Source organism: Dipodomys merriami, unplaced genomic scaffold (genome assembly GCF_024711535.1).
Source record: "Dipodomys merriami isolate MVZ:Mamm:240054 unplaced genomic scaffold, mDipMer1.0.p SCAF_24, whole genome shotgun sequence".
NCBI lineage: Eukaryota > Metazoa > Chordata > Mammalia > Rodentia > Heteromyidae > Dipodomys > Dipodomys merriami.
This window is the reverse complement of record NW_027203826.1, coordinates 12,174,402-12,202,205: the sequence shown is the minus strand read 5'-3', so window position 1 is coordinate 12,202,205 and position 27,804 is coordinate 12,174,402. Positions and strand designations below refer to the sequence as shown.

General features: G+C 33.4%; 1 protein-coding gene across 2 annotated transcripts; it reads right to left on the bottom strand.

Moving 5' to 3' along the window:
* Window positions 1–2,232: 2,232 nt before the first annotated feature.
* Window positions 2,233–27,414, bottom strand: Rgs21 (regulator of G protein signaling 21). Of its 2 annotated transcripts, none has more exons than XM_070034067.1 (4): window positions 27,404–27,414; window positions 22,876–22,952; window positions 17,886–18,052; window positions 2,233–2,436 (listed from the first exon to the last, which is right to left on the bottom strand). In XM_070034067.1, exons 1-4 carry the CDS (start codon window positions 27,412–27,414, stop codon window positions 2,233–2,235), a joined length of 459 nt encoding a protein of 152 aa, XP_069890168.1. The 2 variants fall into 2 exon arrangements, with proteins under 2 accessions (XP_069890168.1, XP_069890169.1); XM_070034068.1 differs by having other exon boundaries at window positions 22,876–22,937.
* Window positions 27,415–27,804: the final 390 nt, after the last annotated feature.

Genomic DNA, 27,804 nt, shown 5'->3' with positions numbered 1-27,804 from the left:
ATGAGATAAAATTATTTTAGATAATATATCAATAGAACTTTTTTATCTTTTATTATGGCAAAGATAAACTATCTTAAAATCTACGTTGTAGGAATTATCAGGAAAATAGAAAACACTGTTCTTAGGGAAATAAACCTCTTATATTTTACTGCTCACTTAATTTTTAATGTAAACACTTCATAGAGCCATTGGAAAGATTTTTTAAATGACAGCAGAATTACTGTTTACTAAAATGCATTATAAAAGATATCAAAATTCAACTTCTTTTATTGAAAGTTGATCTTGTTTATTTAAAATCTGTGTATAATATCACTCATTATAATTAGTAACATAAACTAACATGAAGAATAAGAAAGACACAACATAATCACATTGCATATTTTACTGAAAATACTTAATTTTCACAATCCTGCAATAGTTTTATTTTTCTAGTTATTAAATTGTTAACTTTGAATCATGTTTCGTGATGGGGAGTAAGTTGAGGAATGGGAAGAAGATATTGATAATGAAGGTCATTGGTTGGGATTTTTTGAGATCAACTTAACAGCCCGTTTTCAACCAAACATTCTGTCAGCTGCTGTAGTAGTAGGCACTCAAACATCTACAGTTCTGGATGGTGAACACAAGATTTATGGCTTTCTTCACATCATTAGGGAAGGCTTAGGAGCCTATCATTAAGCAGGAAGAGTTTTCTGTGATAACACAAAAGAATTTGCAAGCTGCCTACTGAACGAAAATTAAAAATATACAAAGGCAACATGCCGGGGTAGGAATTTAAATTCTTAGACTTCAGCACAATTCTCAGCTGGGAATGAGACTACTTGTCTTTCAAAACAAATGGGGAAAAGGTGCTGGTGAGGCAGTGTGGGACAAACACAGATGTGTGATCTGAGAAGTAACTTCATTTTTTAAAAAGAGGAATGTGATTTTAATTTCTAGGATTCCTCCTATCCTCAAAGGCTGACATTATAATAAAAATAAAATTCCCATTGAAATGCAGACAAAAATTGGGGCCTCCAAAGTAAATACTGAAAACTTTCTATTTTAAATTCATACTGAGTCCTTCCCATCAGTTTCTAGTGTGTTGTACTTTAAAGAATTTGCAAATCTACAGGGAGCATTCTATTTGCATGCACGTAAATGTTTGTTTTTCATGATGAGGAGGAGAACATTTTTTGTCTATCAAATAGATAGTTTTTGGAGACAAAATAAGGTGCAATTTTCCATCAGTTTTTTATGTTCAATCTCAAAATGGAAAGAGTAATGATCATTTAAAAAAAGCTGTGTGAAAGGGTTTAAAATACAACCATAGATGAATTGAATATATTTTTTTCATATCAATAAAATGTATGTATGATAATCCCATATACTAAAACAATTTTAGAAAATCTAGATATAATTTTTAAAACACTTTAGTTTTATGAAAGCATTTTGATGCTAAATGAGTAAATACAGTCTTAACTCTCAATTGGGTAATGTTGGATTTTCTTTTATTTTATGGAACATAAACTACCATGCTGTTTACCATTTAAGAATTTTTGATGCTCTATATGATTTCATTGTTTTATATTGCTATTAATATAATAAAATAAATAATCCCAACCTCAAGTCCCTTTCCATATGTAAGTTCATGTGGTGTCACTAAATTGAACCAGTAGTATGTTTTACAATTTTATTTTCTGGCATACATAAAAATGTGCATATATTCTTGTAAAATGTCATTTTAATTATTTTTAGAGCTATAGTACATTGGATAACCACCACACTAAAAGACCTATTTAAAAAGAAATAGTTGAAGAAAAAGAGTTGAATATACTAGACAGAAGGATGTATTTTGTTTCAGACTTTCTCTCTTTTGAGAAGTAAAGCTTTTGAATAATGCAAATGATATTTGAAATCTTGTACAGATCCTAAAAAGCCTCCCACTCCACAATAAAGATCGATTCTTGAATTTATAAAATCATAAGAATATCCACTCTGGTCAACAGTGTATTTATCTCCATAAACATTCTATTCTCACAGTGGATTCTTAACTATCTGATAAAATGAATAAGTTCCAAACAAGTGATGTACAATTTCAGATGTGATTATATATAAAAATTCTGTTCGAATAAAAAGTGACTTCTAAACCCTTCCAAAAGCTTGTATTGTGTTTGTGTATTTAAAGCATTTTATCCTTGATGTGTAGTGCTTAGTTTCTCTTTTGCCTTTCTTTTTTATTTTTTGTCTTTCTCACAAGAAAGGGAGCCACCTTTTATGACTTCCAACCTGTTGGCTTGTCACCAGTTTCTTGTAAATCTCTGACTTCAGAAATCGAGGGAAAGAATCTTTGGCCATGAGACTATAGATTAACTTCTGAGCCTCATCAAAACATTTGATAGTAGGTTCAGCGATATTCTTTGAGATAAGGTCTCTGGTACTGAAGTCAATGTTAATCTGTGGAAAATAAGGTTACATGTCATCAGATTCCTTTAGTCAGAGAATGCACAGTTCACTTGGATGGGTATGCATCTATATTATTTGAATATTTCCCAAACACTGCTAATCTAATGCAAAACAGCAGAAAAGTCATGAATTCAGTTTTTAGAATGCAGAGCAAACACATGTCTCAATTGTTTTTCCAAGTTTGAGAAGAGTAGCATTTACAATAGCAGAAGTAAAGCCGTATTTATGATTTAGATAAAGTGAAGATGTAAACAGTATTCTTTATGTCTCTAAATGTCTTTTCCTTCTCATCCTCTTTCTCTAGTCCTTGGCCTGAATTCTTACAATGCATTGTCAGTAGACAAAACAAAATTGAGAATGTACTAGAGGTGTCTACATTTCCTATTCTCCACAGTTTGCCTTGCTGTTCCTGTATCACTGTTTTTCCTATTTTTGTTTCCTTTTGCATGAACCTCTGTTCACTGATTTTATCCACTTTTACAGACGCTATAGAGCAAATCTATATGCCTGAATCTATATCAGTATCTATATCTATCTATATCTATCCTTGTCCTTTTAACTCTTGCCAGCAATAAATATTAAATAAATAAATATGTAACAAATATGCACTAATGGATCTCACTATTTATCTGAAAAAATAGATAAAATGCCCCTAAGCTCCCCCCCTTTTTTTTGGATAGCCCTGGTCTTGAAGTCAAAGCCTGGACACTATCCCTGAGCTTCTTTTCACAAAAATATCATTCTAAAACTTAAGCCACAGCTCAAATTCTGGCTTTTTTGAGTTGTTTATTGGAGATAAGAGTCGCATGGATTTTCTGCCCTGATTGGCTTTGAACTGTGATCCTCAAGTCTCTGCCTTCTGTCCTAAGATTACAGGTGTGAGCCACATGTGCCCGGTTTCTAAGTCCAATTATGAAGTACATGATTAATTCTATACTTAGTCCAGAGTAGTCTGAGAATCAGGCAATGTCTTATTCAAGAGAAGCTACTTAAACTCTAAATATTCACTAGCTGTATAAGGATTTGAATCTTACAATTCCAAGTTCTACAAAGACAGGTGCTATATCTTATTTATTACTCTTTCCCAGAATTTAGCAGAATACCTACCACATAATAGGAAATCAATACATATTTGCTGAATAGAATATAAAAATCTCATAGGACAAGTAGGAGAGATGATAAAAATGTTAGAATTTTGTGGTCTGGTGAAATAAAGGCTATAAATGACCATTTATGCTGCAAAGAAATGAACTTAAATCACAGACAGGATTGCAATTAAATTTCTCTTCAGCTATTAACTTGCTGTATGATGTATATTCAATTTCTGAAGTGTATAACAGAAGACTAATTGCAGACATCTTCAAGTTTGTTATTGGATGTATAAGATATGAAATGCCAAAATATTCTAGGAAGAAGTAAGGAAAAAAGAAAAGTCAATTTGAAAAGAAGCATCAAAATCCTCTATTTCATAGATAATTTCTTTCTTTAGGGACTTCAGATACCTATTGACCTTTCATACATTTGTAATTTTATTCAGTTGATCTCAATATTTGATCATTCATCAAAGTTCCAGATAAGGTTGCCCCCCCAAAAACTAGAAAAAAAACTTGCCCATGCATGGACATAGATCATTTAAGATCATTAAAAAATTTCATAAATTAATTTTGACCTTGGTAGCCTTTGTTGAGTTTTTTTTTCTTGGTCAGTGGTGGGGCTTGAATCCTGGAACTGGGTGCTGTCTCTCAACTCTTCAACTCAAGGCTAGCACCGTACCACTTGAGTGCCACAGTGCCACTTCTGATTTTCTGGTATTTAATTGGAGATAAGAGTCTCATGGACTTTCCTGTCTGTGCTGGCTTTGAATAGCGAACCTTGGATCTCAGCTTCCTGAGTAGCTAAGATTACAGGCGTGAGCCATGGGATGAGGTAGGTGATCTGTTTTAATATTTCTGAGATTTTGCTTCATCATCTTTTGTCTACTGATATTTCCTGAGTTAGAAGTTACAAGAACTGAAGTACATGTTATATTCATTTTTATCTCATTTACAGTTATTAGTAATCTATTATATTTTTCTTAAATAGGCCAGTTATATTTGGGGAAACAACCAAGAGTGACATAAAATATAATTTTGATTGAGAGCTAGACAAAGACAAGTGAATTTATATAATTAACAGGTAATGGGTGATATTGGATATCACCATGCTGAGCCAGATTAGCCAAGATCAAAATTTCAACTATCGTATGTTCTTACTCATTTGTAGAAACTAGATCTAAAATGATGGTGATGATGATAATGATAATGATGATGGGACATATTTGTAAAATGAATTCTATCCTGTCAACAAAGATAGTGGCAGGGGAGATAAAAACGTATATTGAGAATAAATTGCACATACAGAGTATTTATTTATTCATATATAAATGTTGCATATATATGTAGATAAAGACAGGGTGAAGATAGAGGAATGAATAAACCTGGACAATTCCTCTCAAACTGTATGCATTTCCCAATGTAAGGACATTTTTTTCCCCAAACTATCTCTCCCTCCTTCCCACCTGCCTCACAATTGCTTCTTAATATTTAAATCTCTGGTAAGTCTCCTCCCAATTTAAGACTAAATATAAATATCATCTTCAGAGTTTACGTGTGATTTTAGTTTTTTGAAATTCTCAACAGATATTGTTACTTAGAGAATTTTCCATTTGGAATATCTCTCATGAATACATAGTATGAGGTTCCAATAAATATGTGTCATGAAATCAAGAGGAGAAATACTTTTATATTTGTTCAGTATCATTTTAAAATTTTAAAGAAAACGATTCTGTTTCAACATCATAATAATGATATTGAAATATAAAAAAACTTCCTGTTCACACTTGCTCCCTACATTTTCCTAATTTGTCTGTTTTTCTTACCAAGGAGCTGCCAACCTCAGCTATAGATAAGCAGATACACTGTTTCCAGGAAATAATCAGTAGTTTTATGAAGATGTATCTTGGCATTTCAGCTTATGTCATTGACAAACATCACACCCACATGTTTATGTAAATGCCATTATTTTCCTCCAATTTGTACAAGCTAGAAACAGAGTCATCTTGAACACTGCCTTCTTCTCTGATTACTTACTGAAGGTGTATACTCGATGTGAGATATTGTATCTTTGATCTTGCAGGTTCACAGAGATCTTTTTAAATCTCACTTTTATTCCTCCAATAATTCCATAGTTAACTCCTTCCCTGCTTTTTCTGATGCTTTCATACCATCCTTTCTTCTAAATACTTTAAGCAGTATTACTATATCAATTTTCACCAAAATTTTAATTTTGACATATGAATATTCAACTAAAAACCCATTTTTTTCTTTTCTTTTGTCGGTCATGGGGTTTGAATCCTGGGCCTGAGTGCTGTCCCTCAGCTCTTCAACTCAAGGCAGGCACACTACCACTTGAGCCACAGCACCACTTCTAGTTTTCTGGTGGTTTATTGCAGATAAGTGTCTCATAGACTTTTCCTTCCCGGGCTGGCTTTGAATCGTGATCCTCAGATCTCAGCCTCCTGAGTAGCTAGGATTATAGGCATGAGCCACTGGCGCCTGGCTAAAACATTATTTTTGTGATATGAAATTTTAACTTCTTACGTGGGCATTTTCAGATTCTTTCTGATTTAAATGTTGTTTCCAAATCAACTTGTGCATTTTCTTGCAGCAGCCATGAAGCTGGTTTATGCTATGCTGAAAGTGAATTTTTGCCTGAAGCTTTTGATCACGACATTTCACCATCTACAAGCCCCCAGATCCATGACTGTGTCCTGCATAGCTTTTTTCACTCCCAACGATTTAACTGAAATTGAATACTCTTAACACAGAATAATACGTACAATTTTCTTGTTATATATTATTTCAATTTTAAAATCATGATACTTGGTTACTTGCTTAAGCAGACCTTCACAGAAAAACTTCTATTATTTTTAAGTATTAAATTTTGATGATCCATCCAGGTGCCTGAGGCGCACGCCTGTAATCCTAGCTACTCACGAGGCTGAGATCTGAGGATCGCGGTTCAAAGCCAGTCCGGGTAGAAAAGTCCTTGAGGGTTATCTCCAATAAAACAGTAGAAAACCGGAGGTGGCTCTATGGCTCAAGTGTTAGAGTGCTCGCCTTGAGCTGAAGAGCACAGGGATAGCCCCCAAGCCCAGAGTTCAAGCCCCATGATCGACCAAGAAAGGTAATTGTAACCCTTCTGCACGGTATTTTCACAATAAAAAAAGAATCTTTTTGATGATCAATAAATGGTTTGTGACAAAGGCAATTCAATAATTTAAGATATGATTTAATCTGAGGATCATTTTCTGTCTTTTCCCTAGTTCTACACATCTTTAGGACAATTTGTAGGGAAGATATTTATTCCACATGCTCTCTTTCAGCTTTCCATTTTGTGCAATTACCATGAGCTGAACCTTGAGCTTCACATTCTCATTTCTTGCTTGCAGCTGGCCTACAACAAGCTTGATCCACATCTCTAACCCCTCCACCATTTTTTCTGATATTTTGGCCTAGGATTGCTTTGAACTGAAATCTGCCATACCCTCAAACCTTCAGCCATTTTTGTAACTAGAATTACAATTGTGAACCACTGCTATTTGTCTTCCACCTTTTCTTCTCTTTATTTTTCCTTTGTCCTTTCTGATCTGTCTTCTCTAATAGTTAATTATTCTAAATGATGACTTCAAATTTAAGATAATCATAAGGATATTTAAAAAATTATTTTAAATTTAAAGCAACAACTATTATTTGATTATCAATACCAATGTACTAAATCCTCATAGACTACAGTGTGCATATCACACATGAATATAATTAATATTACTAATTAATATGATTTTCCCAGTTTTGGGGTGAATAGTCTAACACATATCTGAAAAGTAACCATTTTCTGCTTATTGTCTTCCTTAAAATCATTTATGTGGGGTGTTTATTGAGCAGGTGCTTAACAGTATGATGGAAACTTAAGATACAAAGATTATACTGAAGTCTATCTAGAAGACAGATTTGGAAAATCAATCTAAAAGAGAACAGATGCTGTTGGGAAGGAAGCTTTTCAGAAGGAAATGAGGGTTAAACTGACCTTGAAGTATTATTATTAATGGTGCATATGTAAAAAGGGACTGCAATGCAGGTATAAATTGCACGCATATCTGTGGAGCTTAAGGAGGGAAAGATCAGTTGGGAGTGAAATAAGTTGTTAGATCTTGTAGAACTTTATAGCCTTTATAAGGGGCTATAAACGAAAAGAATTTAAGGTGATAATGTAAATACATGCTTGAAAGGAAATATAACTATTTTCTATGTGGAGTTATCAAGTGACAAGAAAGAAAATGTAGGAAACTATATCAGAATGGACATTTGATAATATTGTAGGAAATTAAGGAAAGGAGTACCATTTAAATATGTTAAGAGAATGTGATGACTAAAATTTGTAACAGTACTTATGAGCAGGTATAAGAAAGAAAGTTTTTAAGAAAAGCCGAATTAATTATATATATATATACATATATATTCAAACATATTATAGAAAGTGCCAGGAAGTGAATGAGATGTGAAGAAATTATGAAGAGGTATCTACCAATGATCAAGGTAGAACCCCAGGCCAGAATGGCTATTCCCTGAGATTGAAAATACTTGGACAGAACAGGTTTTGAATGGAAAACAAGAGTCAACTTCTCCTTTGATCAGTTTGAGATGATCTTTCAGAGGTGAAGGGATAGAGATCACTAAGAGAATAAGCATAGACAGAACATAAATGAGAACTGTCTCCATTTACTATAATATATGGTGGGTTATAAGTAGGAAAGACTAAGTGATTCTTATCTCCAATTAACTACCAAAAAAGCCAAAGTGGAGCTCAAGTGGTAGAGTGCTAGCTTTAATCAGAAAATCTTAGGGATAGCATAGCTCATGACCTGAGTTTTTAGCTCCAAACCCAGACACACAGATGCATGTGTGTACGTGTGCATGCACACACACACATTTTGATTAATAGGATGTGATAAATGCTGTTACATGCTAATTGGAAATCTATTCTGGTGACATACAAAAATAAGCTATCCAGGCTGCCTCATCTCTTTTTTTTGCATTTGTTTGAGATTTCAAAAGGAAAATAAGTGACAAATGTTAGAGTTTATATTTCTTCTTATCTATCTTCTCCTGGACTGCACAAATTCTGGAGATATTTACATAAACTCTGTCCTCAACTTACATTCATCCCAAATGTGATTATTTTGGCAAAATCATACTGGATACATTTCTACCTTAAATATTAAGCCAGATGAGATATTGACCATTTAGCATACTGAATGCATGACCTTATAAGTAGTGGATATGTAAAAGGTGAGTTTTCCAACTGAATGAGCTAAAAGGAAAACCTGAACTCCTTAGGAGCTACAAATATGTGTGAATATTGCTGAGCATCTTAATCAATTAGATTCTGCACATGGGCTGAAGCTTGTACCAATAGAAGTAAAGTCTTACTACTGATATAAACAATTACTTTTTAAATATTTTTTGGTATAGATCCCATTTAGTTTCAAGGACTTTGGAAACATATCATTTTATTTATCATTCAAAAAGTCATAAATCATTCTGCATATCGGTGACAACTATACTGCCAATCAGAGACCACAATCCAAGATTGTGCTGCTTTTGAAATGACAGCCAAGATGTCACCACAACCGTTTAGAGACTTTTAATTCCTGTCAGTTTTGAAAAGGCCCTGACACAGCCGACACAGACAGCAATTCACTGCCCAGAAATGTCTACTTCCTAAATGTTGTTTGTGGTACTTGTTGAAAAGTTAAAAAAAACAATTTTATTATAAAGAACCAGAATATTTTAATTCTAAGGTGATTTTGTTATCTAAAAATTATACACGACAAATTCCATTTTTTTCTCTGTCAGCACTTTTCAATTCTTTGGCTTTCACAATTTATTTTTGCAGAAATAATACATTTTAAAACATGCCTTGTGACCCTACACTATGCTTTATATATTTCTAAATAATTTGAAGGAAATATCTTCAATTGTGCTACCACATTCAGATTAGCCTTTCTTCATTTAGAATGGATAGTGTAGCAGGAGATGGTGTTTATGCAAAGGACGTGTACATGCATAAGTAAAATACCTTAGAAAAAGAGAGCAAGCATCATCTTTGGCCTTAATCACTACTGAGCTTAAAATTATTATTCAAAGAAAAGCCATCCAGAATCATGTTTTGCGGTGATCTAATTCTATTTAAACACCACTGACCCTTTTATATTACTTCATTTTCATTTCTTTTTGTCTTGGTACTGCTTGAACTCAGGGCCTAGGCGCTGTCCATCAGCTTTTTACCTAAATATGGTGCTCCTCAATTTGAGCCCCAGCTCCACAGTTTTTTTTTTAATTTTTAGTGAATAATTGGACTTTCTTATGTGTGCTGGATTCAAATTGTGATCCTCAGATCTCAACCTCCTGAGTAGCATATGTGAGCCACCTGAGCATGTCTTGTATCACTCTATTTTTTGGCATCATTAAAGACAAATTATACACTGAAATACAAAGTTAGCTGTTAAAGATGAAAGTAGCACTCTGAAACAAACACATCTAGAAGGAACTGTATGCAATTGTTAGCATTGGCTTTGGTGACAAAAATAAATGACACAGTTGGGTGGTAGTACTAACATCTGGAAGGACATAAGAGAAAGGAAAGAAATAGAACTCATGAGCACCTTCGTTAATTAGACAAGTAGTCAAAATAAAGATGGGATTCAATAGAAACCAGATGCCTCTCCCACTCTGGCATAAAGGAGATGACACATAGAAAATCTCAGTGTATACAGATTGCTAAGAATAGATGTTTGAATGCCACAACTATTCAGGAACAGCTGAAAGGCAGTCAGATTGACTGGTTTACTTCTCCAAAGCCAACAAAGTAGTCCAAGGTTAAGTGACACTAAGATAGAAAGGAGTTTGAAGAACACCGAAGTTTTATGGTTTTAATTAAAGGCATAGATGGTATTTTGAAGAACAAATGATACTGCAGATTATTTTAAGAAACACTCTTGAAATTTTTATGCTCCTAATGCCATTTAGAAATCTGGGATTTATTGTTTAAAAGTTTATATAAATTAGAAACAAAATGAAAAGTGTTTTGTGTATAAAACAGGGTAGAGCTGGGAAGTTGGCTCAGTGGTAGAATGCTTGCTTTGCGTGCATGAGGCTCTGGGTTCTATTCCTCAGTGCGACATAAGTAAAAAAAAAAAAAAGCCAGAAGTGGTGTGGTGTTATGGCTCAAGTGGTAGATTACTAGCCTTGAGCTGAAGAGCTGAGGGACAGTGCCCGGGCCCAAAATTCAGGCCCAATGACCGACCAAAAAAAAGAGAGAGAGAGAGAGAGAGAGAGGGTATATTCTAAATGACCAGAATATTTTATTTTTCTGGCTCTAGCACACACATCAAGAATCACAGGCTGTATCACAAAAACATAAGAATCAGTAGCAGGTATAGGAAAAGGAATTCAAAACCTAACAGCATAAATTTAAGACTTCCCTCCCCATGGATTCTAATGACTGCAGACCTCATCATTTTATCTCTAAAGTTTGGTTCATTTTTGATCTGAAACCTGTGGATGGTTGTAATATCTCCTAAGATAGTGAAGTGCAGATAAAATGAAATTGCCCACATGATAGCAATGGAAGTATTTCTTGCAGGTTATTTAGTTTTGAGTTTGTCTCTCTTCCCCCCTCTCATTTACTTCCCCATACTACCTCTTTTTTTAAATATTTGTTTAAATTTTGAGATGGAATATGAATTCAGGAATCACTGTTGCATTGGTTTGTCCTTTGTCTTACCCTTTTGTTGCTCACAAGACAATATGTTGAGAATGAACTGTACAACTTGGGGGAGGGAGGGAAAGTGGGAGAAAAATGAGGGAGGGGATAACAAGTTTGAAAAGAAATGTACTCACTATGATTACATAGGCAATCATGACCCCTCTGTACATCACCTAGACAATAAAATTTTTAAAATTCAGAAATCATTGAGATCCATTGGTTTATTTTCCACAAGATGTGCTCTGCCACACATCATTAAACGTCTTTCATTACTGCATTAATCCTGGCAGTATTCTTCTTCATGTGTTCTATCCATCTCTCTTCCCCTTATTTCTCTTTTATATTCATATTTCTGCAGCTTGCTTATTAAGTGCCTCTTTTGAGATACATGTATAATGTCTTGATCTCCCAGACATATTTCTGTTCCTAATGCAATCTTATCTGGTATTTTCTCATCACAACACTTATGAAAGCTTACTGCAATTTATTTTAGCTTGAGTCTTCCTACCAAGATGGCTAGCTTATCTTTTCAGGCTCTATGATTGTCTATATCTTTAGGTATGCCAACAGACAGGAGATAACAAATTTTCAATTAGTAAATAAAACCTTAGGAAAATAACGAATGAGGAGAGTCATATCTGACTATAGCTAAGGGTGTACAAGTGGCTACCTGGGAAGAAGGTCTCTCAATCACTTCAACACACTGGGGAAGTGCAATTTGAAGAAACAAAACTTTAGAATGGAGAATAGACATTGTCATTAGATTAACACAAAGAGTGACTACAAATGAATAGTTTATAGGCTTTTCTCTATCAAAATTTCAAGTATCTATTTTCCTCGAGTGAAAGTTCAACCACATTTATTTAAAATACTTTACTTCAATGTTTTATCTTCAGTACTCCTATTTTTTTGGTCGGTCGTGGGGCCTGCACTATAGGCATGGGGGCTGTCCCTTGGCTTTTAAGCTCAAGGCTAGCCACTTCTGGCCTTTTCTGCTTATGTCGTTCTGAGGAATCAAACCCAGGTCCTCATGTATGCAAGGCAAGCACTCAACCACTGAGCCACCTTCCCAACTGCCAGTAGTGCTTTTTTTATAAAGTTTATTTCCAATCAAATTAGATTTTAATGCAACTTGTCAAGATTATTTCTATTGTACATTAAAAGCTTCATTTGAACGGAATCAGTTTCTACTTTTGTTGTATGTTTCTATTTCCTTACTGAGAGCCACCTAGTAAAAAAATCTTGTGGTGCAAGTTTATTTTATATTTTCATGCTTAGAAGGAACTTTTCATTATTGACAGATTTTATTCATATGAGGAAGTGAATAGCAGGTGCATTATATGCATATACTGAGGGTAAATAAAATATCAATCAGTAATAAATATTATATTGAATTAAAGCTAATAGCTAGACACATATTTTAAAATGCCCTTTAGAGCCGAGCGCTGGTGGCTCACGCCTGTAATCCTAGCTACTCAGGAGGCTGAGATCTGAGGATCGCAGTTCAAAGCCAGCCCGGGCAGGAAAGACCGTGAGACTCCTATCTCCAATAAACCACCAGAAAACCGGAAGTGGCGCGGTAGCTCAAGTGGTAGAGCGCTCGCCTTGAGCTGAAAAGCTGAGGGACAGCGCCCAGGCCCAGAGTTCAGGCCCCATGACTGACCAAAAAAAAAAATAAAATAAAATGCCCTTTAGAGAACCATTATATCATATTTTATGTTTAAAATTTAATTTTTATGTGTTGTGTCTTAACATTGATATTATAAGTAAATATTCCTGGATTCATATTACTATAAAATAGAATCATATATGTGTTTACATATATGTATACAGGTATACATATATACATATGGTAGAGTTTGAACATAGGGACTTGCTTATGGTAAGTATGCTAAGATTGAGTTATATTCCTCACCCTAAATTAGTGTTTTTAAAATCATTACACTACTATGATTTGAAATTATATCATAATTTTATAGTATGACTACAAAATTTTCCCATTAGTCACGTATTTTTCCTCTGCATTGGTCATTTTCCTTTTTAACATTAAAGAGAATATAAATTCATTGATTTCATTACATACATGAGTTGACATGTTGAATTGAAACCCCTTTTTACAATTACTTCATGATGACACAACATAAGAAATACAAAATAAAAGACAAAAAGAAAAATGTCAAAAAATCCATCACTAAACTTTTAAATGCCAGTAATAGGAAAATACTAAAATATTATTTTTTTCTAAAATAAGTTTTTCGTTAGCCAATTAAAATTATTTCCTTAATAATTTCCAAATTTTATGTAACAAGTGGTCCAAATTGAAGGAAGAGTAAGTATGAGCCTAATCACTGTGGTTGCTCTGACCTTCCCAGGTTCTTCTACATACAACTAGTGATGATTTACACATATATTGTTCATGTAATAACGGCTACTCATCTACACATTTAGTCAAAACATATGATCCCATCATTTTTCCTTGTACCATTTTCTCCTGAACTCACTGATAAAAATTCACTCAGTAAGGGGGAGGAAGGAGAAGGATTGGGATGGGGGGGGGAGGGGGGAGGCTGGGAAGGGATGTGAAGGGTAAACAAAGGAGGAGGCTGCAATGCTTGGTAAGAAATGTACGCATTATCCTGCCCATGTAATTGTAACTCCTCCGTACAGTATGTTCACAAATAAAATAAAATTAAATTTAAAAAAATTCACTCAGTGATTTGCTCTTTTTTCATCTCAGTCTGTTTTTTCCAGTGTATTTCCAAATGTTTTGATATGTATACTATTATGACATTCAATGTTTGCTCCCCTTCCAGCATTCACAGAACTTAGCTAACAGTTGTTTTTATTCTTATAAAATTCGATGGCCTATTTGAATGTAGTTACAAAAAAGGGGGGTTGAAATTTCTTAGTATCTATTTTACATGATGCAAACCCTAAATAATATTTTCTTTGTTTTTTCCCCCATCTCTTCTGGAAAGGTCTCATTTTTGCCTTTCTAGATGAAGAGACTTGAAAATAGAGAGGTGAAATAGTTCACCACAGATTACAGAAGGAAGACATCAACACTTGCCCCCAGGTTTAGCAATCTTTAAGCATTAGGATTACTCCTCTGCCATAAATAAATACCCTAGTCATGTCTCAACCAGACAAAAGTTGATGGCATAAAATGGAGAGCATACAAATAGTTGAAATCATTATCATCACTCACAGAGACCTAATAGTTTGTCTCTTGTGTGTGTTCTCTGCCTAGAGGATCAAAAATGGACAACCATCATAATTATAGTTTACAGATGTGATCATTCACTAAATTCACTATAGTATAACTATATTTTTCTTGGTTAAATCAATAAAATGTGTTATGATACCTGTTTTGTGGATAAAAGAAATGCAGCCATAGGTAGAAAAAAAAGTAAATTCGATTCAGAAAACATGACTTTGTTATTGTTCTTTATTGTAGAATTTTCTGCCAATGGAAATTGCTTATAATTTAGATTCTTTGTAACAGTTAATTAGATAATTAAAATTGACTATAGAGAAAAGTTAAGTATTCTTATATAAATAATCTTAAATTATTTTGCATTTATGGAAAACATTGTATTTTTAAACTACATTTCAATTATATCAACTAATCTTGTCAAAACTACTCAATAAATTTAAGAACGTTCCTTTTATTATTTCCATTACTGTCTACATATCCAATCTCATCTGCCATACTTCTGCTTGACTTTGAAATATTAAATACTTGTAATTTATGGACAATAATAGGAAACTTCCTATGTTGATACTAAATCAATATGCTCCTAGTCTGAGATATTATTTCTTCTTTTGTTCTTCATACTTAAAATATGACATGTTTTACAACTTACCTCTTATTTGTGAAATAATCTGTAAAATCTTCTCTCTAAATCTCCAGGTAGATTTAATAACTTTTCTGCTGTGATAATAATGAGCTTTAAATGTGGTCATATTATCACATAGTTTGTTTTATATGCCAATCTTACTTCTAATCTCTGACTTCATTGTGGGAACACTCAAATCAATATAATGAATCAATGTATTAAGAACTACAGTACATTTAACATATAACTGATGGGATTATACAGATATATTTTGAAAAATGAAATTGTATGTAATGGTGAATGACAGAATTAGAAACAACTTTTTGTAAATCATAGATATGAGAATGCTTATGTATTTGAGCATGTATATATAAATACATATGCTTTCTTCAACACATTTTTCATTTCTGACAGACACTTTCAGAAACATTTCAAGTGGACAGTATTTTTACTTAAAAAGATTCCTTATTTAACATGTATTTTTTAATCAAAATTATTTAGATGAGCTTTGCACCAGTGGCTGCTGTCTGTAATTGTAGCTACTAAAGAGGCTGAGATTTGAGGAAGGAAAAGGCTTGAGACTTTTATCTCCAATAAAGTACTCATAAAAGCCAGAGGTGATACTGTGGCTCAAGTGGTAAAGTGCTCACATTGACCACAAGAAGCTCAGGCCCAGGGCCCAGGTCCTGATTTCAAGTGCCAGGACTGGTAAAGGAAAAAAGGTGTATGGATAATTTATATAAAGCCATAAAAGTTTTATATACAAACATGAATATTATGCCATTTAGCTAAATCATTACAATGTACATATTTAATTTGGAAGGAAAGTTTAAAAAATAAGCAAAACTAATATTTGCTAAGACAGGTATGTAACTTTGAGTCAGCTACATTTGAAAAGACTAAATTTTCTATTAGAAAATATTCACTACAGTTTGATTATAATATTATTATAAAATAATTATGGCTAATTTTGTAAACTAATAAAGGGATAAAAATGGTTTTCAACCCAGTAACACCATAACAAATATAATTTCTTATGACTGGCTTCAAACTATTTCCAGAAGTTAATTACCTTGGAATATTAATTAATTTGGTATATTAATTATTTTCCAGAACATTAATCACCTTGGCAAATTTATAGACATTTACACTTTTTTCAGAATTATTAATTTTTAAAGGATAACTTTAAAATGAAGGGTACAAAACATTATGAGTTAAAGTTATTTTCTCCTGAATTCCAGCCCATGCCTCAGATATTCATGTGTCTTTTGATGTTATAATACAGTAATAACTATTGTAGTAATTAACAGTCATCTAAAATTTTGTCTACTGATAATAATGCCCCAATTTTCATAACATATTTGAATTTCACCTCTTCTTATCATCTGTCCCCACAAGCAAACAACTGTCCACAAATCATAAACCCTAATTTTGAGTCAGAAATTATAGTAACTGTTTCCTGTAAGAATATCTGTATTTCACTTTTGTAGGAAAGACGCGTGGAATTATGAGTTTGTGTGGTGCAAGTAGTTTTATGTGGCTTTCTGTTTGCTTGCTATTTGTATGTTATACTTCTTGCTTATATCATATATTTGGCAAAACATCTAAAACAGCTTTGCTTCTACTTTATGTTTATAATTAAAATCAGATTATGGAAATGTTCAATGATAGTATTAATTCTGCAAATGACAGTGCAAATAAGGTGGATTCCACATAAAACACTTTTGTGGAAGCTGTTTCCAGTGTCTTTCCAGATTGTCCCCAAGGCTCCTTCTGCTAACTTGATCTTCAGGTCATACAAATTATGTAATAATTGTATCACATTCTTGGTTTATTTTACTGTCAAGGAAGTAAAATTAAGTTGGGATATTGCTTGGTGGTAAATATCCTGCCTAGCATGAACAAGGCCCTGCCTGAGTTCAGTGTAATTCCCATCATTGAGCAGTTTGTAGGGGAAGAGAAGAGCAAGGAAAGGGAAAGAGATGAAGAAGGGAAATGGGAGGAAAGTAGGAGAAAGAGAGAATTCAGGAGAGACAGGAGGGGGTCTCCTTGTAGAAAGTACAACATTATTACAGGTAATCAAGGAATCTTCTAATATATTAAAATTGAATAATTTACAGTGAAAGTGCTTTTACTCCTCCACATGGATTACTTTAAAAAATAATATTTAAGAGGACTATACCACACAGTTTGTTTCACTCCACCATTTGCAAAAGGAACAAAGATATATCACTAAATAAAACAATGTTTTAAAAATAGATTTTCTGACAAGTTGAAGGTAGAGTTATTTATTTGGAATTATTAGACACTAATTTTCAAAAGTTTGCATATGGGTTAAGTGGGGGTGTGGCTCAAAAAGTAGAGTGCCAGATTTGCACAAAAATGCCAAGCCAGATTGTAAGAAGACCTGAGTCCAAGTCCCACCACCTGCATATGTGGGCGCTCACATGTGCATGTGCACGTACACACACACACACACACACACACACACACACACACACACACACACACACACACATACATAAACACACACACACTTGAAAACAGTGTTGCCAGGATAGAAAATTTTGTTATATGTGTCCCATACATAGTAGATGTTGGAAACTACAGCCATTCTTCACTGGAAAACAGGATTCTATTACATTTCAGTGTTATACATTTAGCTAATCTTTCTCTATCTTCAAACAGATCTGTTAGGAGATAAGAGTTTTTAGTTTCCTGAAGGATTTCACTTACCTCTTTTGGTGCATCAGCTACGATAAATTCAGAATAAATTCTCTTGGCTTTGGAAACTATTTTTTCTGCACATTCTGTTTTCTTGAAGTCTTCACAGGCAAGCCAAAATTCAACATTTTCTTCACTAAATTCCGATTTTAGAAATGTTCGAAAAGCATCTAGACCAGCTATATAACATATGTGAGAAATATTTGTTCAATAGAGAACAATAAAATGACAAAAATGAGTATATCGTGTTAGTACATTGACCATTTCCTTAGCAACCATTGGTAAATATTGATCAACTTACTTAATATAATATTTGCATCTTTTGGTATTGAACTTCAGAAAAATCTTATTTCTGATCAATAATCATAAACACAAAATATGTAAACATATATCTTCACTACTAACTCCACCCACAAAGAAAATTGAACACTTTCTTTCAAGTTATGAAAAGTTTAGTAATTACAATTGGAAACTTTTGACAGTAACCTCATAGTAATTCTTGTAGGTTGTTTTTGAAGCCGTTGCACTAATTTTAAGCCACATTAATGATATTATACTAAATGCAGAGTAAAATATCTGTTTCTCTGAGAAACAATTTAATATTCAAAGATTAAATTATGCCAGGTACCAGTGTCTCATGCCTGTAATCCTAGTTACTCAGGAGGCTGAGATCTGGGGATCTTCTTTCAAAGATAGCTTAGGCAAAAAAAAAAAAGTCTTGGTAAGACTCTTATTTCAAATTAACCACTCAAAAATCATAAGTGGAGCCAAAAGTGCTCAGGGATAGAACCCAGGCCCTGAGTTCAAGCTCCACAACTCACACACACACACAAAAGTATTCGTTTGGACTTAAAACAAAAGAGACACTGCTATACTCTACTGGTTTGACTGACTATATTGGACAGTTATCATCTTTAAGTCAAGAAGTAATTGAGATATTTGATGTGGATATGTCTCTTTATTTGGTAATAGGCATCTTATTTTGTAAGGCAAACAAAGAGGCTGTTCCCCAATATTTCCTAATCAAAATATGACTCTTCCATTCTCCTTCCATGTACCCTTTGCACAGTATTTGCTCTTGAACATTTCTTGGGCAACTTTTAACTAAAGGATACAAATAAGTCTTCTTAGGTGAACACATTTCCTTTGTCTTGGTTAGTATATGCTTAAAAAAATTAGTAACCACAGACAGGTCATGTAATCTGTGATTTCTATCTGTTTCATCTTTCCCTTTTCTTGTTTACAGTCAAATATAGGCCATTATTTCTTGCTCTGAGCACTTGCTTGTGAGCACTTGTTTAAGTCCTTACTTCTCTGCTGTTCTCATCAAAGTGTACCCTGAAAGAAATTTACTTGAGATGGTTAGTTTTGCTAATTAGGGCTGAGTAATTTATATCTCTGACTAGGTAACAGGTTAGAAAGTTCATATTCTATCCTCTCCAATGATTAGGCCTCTTCAATATGATAAAGCCATTTTAATCAGATTCCTAGTCTCATTCTTCATGGCAGTTCTGTTCCTGACTGAGGCTGTGCATGTTTAGGAGAGGGAAACCCTCGTGCTCCATTCAGGGGAATTTGCCTTCCAAAACACCAATAGTCTTTTCCTCCTCCTGCTAGGAGGGCCCTGTGTATGAACTCAAAGCAGCTCTCCTCAGGCTTCAATATGAGAAACATAATATTTCAAAAGTCAAGATAGAGATAAAGGAATTTTATGAAGATATTGAGAATAAGGAAAATTAACAAGAGAGAATGAAAATGAAAGAAGAAAGTTAATGGAAAGAAAACTACACCAGTTTATTTATTTATTTATTTATTTATTTATTTATTTATTTATTTATTTATTTATTTTTGTTGGTCGTGGGGCTTGACCTATGGGCCTGGGCACTGTCTCTGCGCTCTTCAGCTCAAGGTGAGCTCTCTACCTCTTGAGCCACAGTGCCACTTCCTGTTTCCTAGGGGTTTTATTGGAGATCAGAATCTCATTGACTTTCCTGCCCAGACTGGCTTTGAACCGTGATCCTCAGATCTCAGCCTCCTGAGTAGCTAGGATTACAGGTGTGAGCCACTGGCGCCTGGCTACATCAGTTTTTAAATAGTAAATAGAAATGGAGTCTTGTAAGAAAAAAAAATCTTGAACAATATTTAGGTGTCTAAAAAGTTGGATTAAAATGATTTAACATTTTGGTTTCTTTGAGTAATGTTGAAACAAGAAGTCATTGTGAAAGGTTTCAGGTAACTATTAAAATTCTCAGTAGAAACATTTGAGAATGTAGATGTCATTAATAAGAGAGTGCTATATAAATTTAATTAACTTGCATTTAAAAATACATCCAGTAGTTTCCTGTGACACAGATTTAGGTTATAAACTCCTTTTAGCAAAACTCAATTAAAAATTTCCCTGAATTTGGTCCAAACAATGATGCATTTGGGAGATCTAAAGAGAATCATTTTAAAGCTTATGTATAAAGGATAAAATATGCTGTATAATACAGGAAACATTGTAGATTCATGGCTAGTAATATTTTATATGTGTCATTAAGACTTTAAACTCCTTTTCAGATTATCTACAAGCATCTAGAGAAATGGGAAGAGATCAAGAAATTTTAATAATTTATTTATTTTTTTGGGGGGGGTCCAGTTGTAGGGCCTGGGTGCTGTCCCTCAGCTCTTCAGCTCAAAGCTAGCACTCTACCACTTGAGCCACAGTGCCACTTCCGGCTTTTTTCTTTTTGCTTATGTGATGCTGAGGAATTGAACCTAGGGCCTCATGCATGCAAGGCAAGTGCTCTACCACTGCGCCACCTTCCCAGCCCCAATTGAATTATTTTAATTATTATTTCTCTCCAGTTTTAAATATAGGCTACTCGGAACTCAATGTATTCCTTCCTTGGCGCAATATGACGTACAATAGTATTAATGCTTAGGGCTTCAAATATGCTCAGATTTCTTGCTTGGCTGACACTCTACCACTTGAGCCATACTTTCAGCCTATTTGATAGTTGTTTTGAAGATAGAGTCTCATGGGATTTTCTGCTCAGTTTGGCTTCCAAATTTAATCTTTTAGATGTCATTCTTATAAGTAGATGTGATTACAGGCATAAACCAGGGCCTAGCTACACATACAACCTTGAATTTTAAAAGGTAGCAAATAATTTTGGAAGAGTATAGTGTATGAAATTAAAGTTATTGTTTGAGAGTGCTTTATGGGATGGACTAGTAAACTCTCTTAGGTGAAAAAGAGGATAGTGAGCAGAATAGGTAACAAAGGAAGTAAAAGCCACATGATTAAGAAGGCCCAAGCTCAGTCAGTGCATGAAAAGTATATGTTCAAATTGACCGATATAATTGGGTGAATGCTCTTGGTATGTATGTTAAAAAAAACATGCATTTTCTTCTTTCTGTGAGTATTAAATAGATAATTCTGGGATTTATGCAAGGAAAGTGATTGCCTTGATCTCGTAGGTCTTTGGCCTTTGTTCATTGATTCAGCTTCATAGAAATCCCTCACTATGTAACTGCCACATCATAACCAGCAGAGATACTCTGATGAGATTTATCAAATGTATGTTTCATTGATTACATCTTTAAGAGAAAAAAACAAGCCCACCATCCAAAGTTAGCAACAATGAACATCATTCCTGTATGTCATTAATTGGATTGCAGGATTTATATGGATTATTTATGTTAATGTTTTAGAGAGTTCAGTCTATATTTATATATAAATAAATAGAAATAAAATATTTCAGCTTTATCTTTTTCAACATTTTCTCATACTATATTTTATTACTTTAAATGGAAATTTCATTCAATTAATATACTCATTATCTCACTGAAAATATTTTCTACAGGAAAGGCATGGTGGTACATGCCTGTAATTCCAGACACTCAGGGAAGAGGAATTGCAGGTTCACAGTGGAAGCTAGACTAGGATAAATTAAGCCATGACCCTATGTGGAAAATCAAAACAAAACAATAACTAAAACATAAAGGGCTATACCAGAAACAGGGTTCAAATAGGAGTGGGTTTTGTTAATAAATGCATGACCTTGAATTTTATCCCCAGGAGTCTTAAAATAAATAAATAGATAGATAGATGAACTAATAAAACATTTTCACAATTTTATATATTATTCTTTTCCTTCATGGCTGAGATAGAACTGTTGCAAGCAGTTCTAACAGAAACAGAAGTTGTAGATACATTTGTGATTACATTGAACACATTATTTTATCTCAATAACTGGATCATTTTGTTTACATCTGGCCCAGATTTTCTTAATTCAACTTTGTATTAAATATAAATATGTATTCATACATGATACTATACACATAGTTAAACATGTTTTCGTAAGTATTAAAGTGAGAATAACTTGAGATGTATATTCCTTAAAATATGTGTATTCAGTTTATAGGCTATGTAAAACAGGTTCTTCTTAAATTTTTCAGGTTTTAAGAGTTTGCACGTTTCTTTCAGTTTGCACAATAAGCAGTTTTTATATGTTAAATGATAAGGAGAATCAGAAAAAGAAAAGCTTCATACTTGCTACTTGTTATTTGCCTTTTACCTTAATATATATGAACTATCCACAATTAAATATTAAGGCAAACCCATTTCTCTATCTAAGCTTTGGACCTTTAAAGTTATGAGTCTGGGAAACAGCGCTGTAGCACAAGTGGTAGAGTGCTTGCCTTGAGCTGAAGAGCTGAGTGACAGTGCCCAGGGCCAGAGTTCAAGCCCCACGACTGACAAAAAAAAAAGTTATGAGTCTGTTTAGAGCATTCAGATTTCTGATCGAATTGAGACCCTTGAAATTATTAAGCAGGTATTCTGCTACTTTGGCCAATCAGAAACTTTAGAGTCCTATTTTAAGATGTATTTGCTGTAGAGAAAGTAATAAAGGGGAGGTGAATCTGATCTCAGAACATTGAATGCATGTAACACATAAAATTTGCAGTTTTACAATGAATACGTGCTAATAGAATGGTATTTTGGTTTGCATCTTACCTTGATTGGCTAAGAGCGTGTCCATGTTTTCAGACCATGTCATTACTTCTGTAGTTGGTGACCTGTAGAAACAACATCTACCCTTGACAATATCATTGTGATCTTTTTATTTTATATCCTGCAGTAATACTTGAATTATATTTCTGAGTTAAACTATACTATTTATAAACATTTAAGTGTTTAGTTAAATGACATAAATTTGTGTGTATTTTGGTACCAGAAACTTATTTATTGATCTAACCAACAGTGTTAGTAATATTTGTAAATATTGTAATAAAGGCACTAGAGAGATGTTTTATTTGAGAAGCAATAGTGAAATTACTATTAATTTATAATTGCTCACTGTTAATTCGATCCACTCTCAAAATATTACTTCGATAGAAGTGATAATGAATGTAATATTTTTAAGGTTTCACAGTTATCAGAAATATCCATTTCATATTTGTGTATCACAAACTGTATCAAGAATATCAAAGATTTGATTATCTTTAAGATATTTTATTTCAGTGTTTCACAGAGTCAGATTTTATGTCTCCTTAGACTGGAATACTTCTAGTTTGGGACTGATTTATTTAAATATAAGAATTTGTCAAGATAGAGTACTATTTTTTGAAAGCAGCCAATATTTATAGATGTCTTTTGGAGAATGTATACTTCAGGGTATATGATACAGAAATAATATATTAGGTTTAAGATTCATATTTTCTGTGACACATCATGCACTATTCCTCTTTAATAAACAAAAATCTTAATAAACAGTCTTCTATACACAAAAAGCCTCTACTTGCATACAAAAAAAGACAAGGTGTAGCTGTGATATACAAATATATAGTCACAAGAATAGATGAGACAATGAGAAGTACAAAATGTCATGTCAAAACCAGCTTTACAATGTCGGTGGGGGGGAGGGGGGTATAATTGGGTGGGGGGAGGGGGGAGGCTGGGAAGGGAAGTGAAGGGTAAACAAAGGAGGAGGCTGCAATGCTTGGTAAGAAATGTATGCATTATCCTGCCCATGTAATTGTAGCCCCTCTGTACAGTATGTTCTCAAATAAAATAAAATAATATTAAAAAAAAAAGAAGTGTACTAATTATCTTGGCCATGTAATTGTAACCCCTCTGTACAGAAAAAAATAAAATAAAATAAAATATAGAAAAAAAAAGAATAGATGAGAACATTTAACTTTTAAATTAAAATTATTGAATTAAAATAAAATAGTCTCATATCTAGGAAATTGCATAGAACTTTTGCATCTGCACATCAAGGTAACAATCTTAAATATGGCAATGTGATATAATAGCCATGCTCTAATTTCTTCCAGGTAGAGGTCGTCACTTTTTATTTATTTATATGTTAGGGCATACCAAACTGTGAGAACCGAGATATCTAAGATATTATTTTGAAGTGGTACATTTTAATTTAAATGGGTAATCAAAAAGATTCAAACTGCTCAGATTTCATCTTTCTTAAATAAAGAATGAAACAAAATCCTAGAGTTAATTTTACATTGTAGAGCATTTGTGCATTGTGTTACCTTTTACATGAAAAGTCTACATTTCAGGTTTTACCTATGATTTAAATGTTAAATTTTGTAGAAACTCTAAAATGACCATAAGGTCCCTTGAAATGTGCTGTCTTAATACATATCTGTAGGCTGACTTAACTATAATTATTAGTACATCATTAGAATTTAAAACAATTTATTACCTGTGGATATATGCTAATGCATGGGACACAGAGAAGGTTTGAATCAGAATTTATCCATTTTGAATGAGGAACAGGGTAAAACCCTGAGAAACAGAATCTAGGCAAATTCACTCAAGGATAAACACCTATTACCTAATTCAGGTTTAAATTCTCCAGTAATAGGACAAAGCATTGTTCTCTTCCTGCATTGGGAACAGTAAGAAATACTGGTTGAAACTGTTAACAAATAATCAATGAATGATGACCAAACTTTTTATAAAGTAAATATTAAAACATTCAATGGAAAGGGGGACAATGGCTTTCTAGATGCTGGTAGACTACAGTTGGTACTACAGACTATATTGGAAAATATAGCTAGATTGTGGCAGTTAAAACGACACAAGGTCATGTGTTCTGGGGCAAGGAAGGGAAAGTTTACTTGAAAGCCTCCCTGAAAGGTAGTGGAGCATGGTGCACTTCAGGAACTTGGAAACAATGAATAATATCAAATGAAACTAACAGGCAAAGACAAAGTGAATAGCTCACCAGGACCTTATCGGCTGTAAAAACTGACTCTGAAGGATGGAATGTTTAAATAAATGGTAGTCGTACTTATTGCTATCATTTATTTGGGAAAACTGAAAACAAAAAAAGAAGAAAAATCTAGAAGATGATGTTCATCTAAGACAAATTGTACATACATGCTTTGAATTGCAGAGATGTACTAAGTGCTACAAAGACATACATGTGGAATATTATAAACAGTAGAATTCCAGGTACTCGAGTATTCCAACATTAAGTAGGATACACAAAATGTTAACTGACTCTAAAGGGAAAAGTAGCCCAGTAGCTCTTTGAAGTTATATATATTTACTTGATGTAATTATTATAGACATACTCAAATTTTTATTCTTTATATTACTGTACACCTATGTTAGAGGTAATACTGTACTTTTCAGAAATTAGATGACATGTAATTATTTTAGGGAAAATCTTTGCTTGTTGAATTTAATTTTTAAATATTATATATATATATTGTAAATCGCTGAAAGTGCAAATTATTGGCATTTTTAAACAAACTGAAATAAAATATTTATCATAGCATTAGTATGTACAGCATTTCTGGATGTGCACAATGTACAGTGCATGAATTACCAATGAGAACAGTAATCAGAAATGTTGGTAACTGGGAAAACATTTCACAGAACTAAAATAGTAAAGGGCAGAACTAAACTTCAGGTGCAAATATATATGTGTGTGTGTGTGTGTGTGTGTGTGTGTGTGTGTGTGTGTGTGTGTGTGTGTGTGTGTGTGTGTACAACTCAAACCCATTCCTCTTCATAAAATGACTAAGTCTTTGTCTACTATGGCTGCTCACTCTTCATTGCCTGGAGCATCTAGGATAAATGGGATGAAGTAGTTTTCTTCCATTAGGGTTTTATCATATTTCATGCCAGTGCTTTATCTAAATAATAGTTTGGTTGTGGCAATTAGTTACTTAATGTTTATTACAAGGAAACTGTGTACAATGCAAAATAAAATAGTATATTTCACAGGTTATTTATTCATGAAAAGTACAAGATTTTTCATTTTAAAAAGTACTGGGCACCAACAGCTCTTGTCTGTAATCCTCAGATTCACAGGAAAACTTAGATCTGAGAATTTCAGTTCAATGCAACAGTGAGCAAGAAAGTCTATGAGACATTTACCTCCAATTAACTAGAAAACAAAATAGAACAAAAAAACTTGAATTTCAGCTGTGGCTTATGTAAAATACCGCCCTTAAGCAAAAAAAAAAAAAAAAACGCTAAGGGACAGAAACCAGGCTCTGAGTTTTAGCCCCAATACCAGCATTAATTAATTGATTAATTAATATCAGAAAATAATTCTACCCAATAAAAATTATAGAAGTGGCTGATTTAAAATTGTATTGGGGTGGCTGATTTTCTACCCTTGCAATCTCTTAAATCAACAAGAATCCACCTTATCATTATATATCTGAATTTTTGTTAAAACTTTAACAAAGGCTTTGTCTAGCCTTCTCATTTCTGGTTGTGTGTGTATGTGTGTGTACATGTATTTCCTATCATTTTTTAAACACTTAGAATAGGTTTCTGCATGTGTATGATTTGCCATGAAAATTCACTGTGTATCTAGAGCCAAAATAGCACTTAGTATTTCATGGGGTTTTGGCTGATTTCCTGTCTGTTTTCTTCATTAAGCAAGTGCCATCAAGGCCAACAGTACCCATATTATATGTCCGGAGAAGAGCCAGGCCAGATGGGAGCTGCGTGAAAGCTACCAGTTATGCTGCTAATTGTGCCAGCCTGAACCAGTTGTATTGCATTAAAAAAATGTGCAATCTAACAACTTAGCTGTTCACACTTAATTAGCAGTGTGCTGGAGAATGGAAAATTCAAGCAAGGATTCCTTGTGCCCGAGGAAGTGCCAGCTGCTTCCTTATCCAGCATTTGATATTTCTTGAAAAAGTTTTTTGGAAAGTTTTGAAACAACACATACTTTTTCCCAGGATAATATATAGGTCTCTAACACCATTGGTAATTTTGCAAAACATCACATAGATACAGAATCACCGTCTTGCTCCACTTTATAATCTTTCTGTATCTAGCAAACCTGAAGAATTTACTGACAAAGAAAGACAAATATGTCACATGTGGTTGATACATTTTAGAAAAGAAGAAATTAATCGAGGAAGGAGAAAAATCAAGGAGGACAACATAATTGTATTTATCAGAAATGAAAGAAACAAAAGAGGTAGAAGACTTGAATGTTTCGTTTGTGTATCTTCCATAGTAAAAATAGCTTTAAACAGCAACTCACTTTACTGGCATTTTTCGTTCCACTCTGTCACAGTTGATGCCGAATTTCTCTTTCTGACTTATCTTCAAGCTGAAGGTAAAGTGACAGCAGGAACATTATAATTAGTATGAAAACACCTTTCCATAGGTTACAAATTGGCGTTCTTTAAATTATGCTACTCTCAGTCTTTTCCATTTTCTGGTTAACTTTTCTGTGGTCAAAACATTTTAAATTCTAAGTAACAAACAAGTCTTCAAAGAAATATTACATTTCTCTGAGTCTGGTTTATGATATCTATTTCATTTGAAAGTTTACTTGCTGAAGTTCATATGGATTTATTTATAAGTCAATCATTGCTCCAAAATGCTTATTATATTTTATAATATGTGTTTACTATTCACCTTTAGTGTTCAATCTATTCA

Excerpts from the sequence above, each read along its gene's own strand:
- Rgs21 (XM_070034067.1), bottom strand. Across the intron at positions 18,053-22,875 it reads CACGCTCTTAGCCAATCAAG|CTGGTCTAGATGCTTTTCGA; the intron begins GTAAGATGCAAA and ends TATGTTATATAG. Across the intron at positions 2,437-17,885 it reads TAGCTGATGCACCAAAAGAG|ATTAACATTGACTTCAGTAC; the intron begins GTAAGTGAAATC and ends TATTTTCCACAG.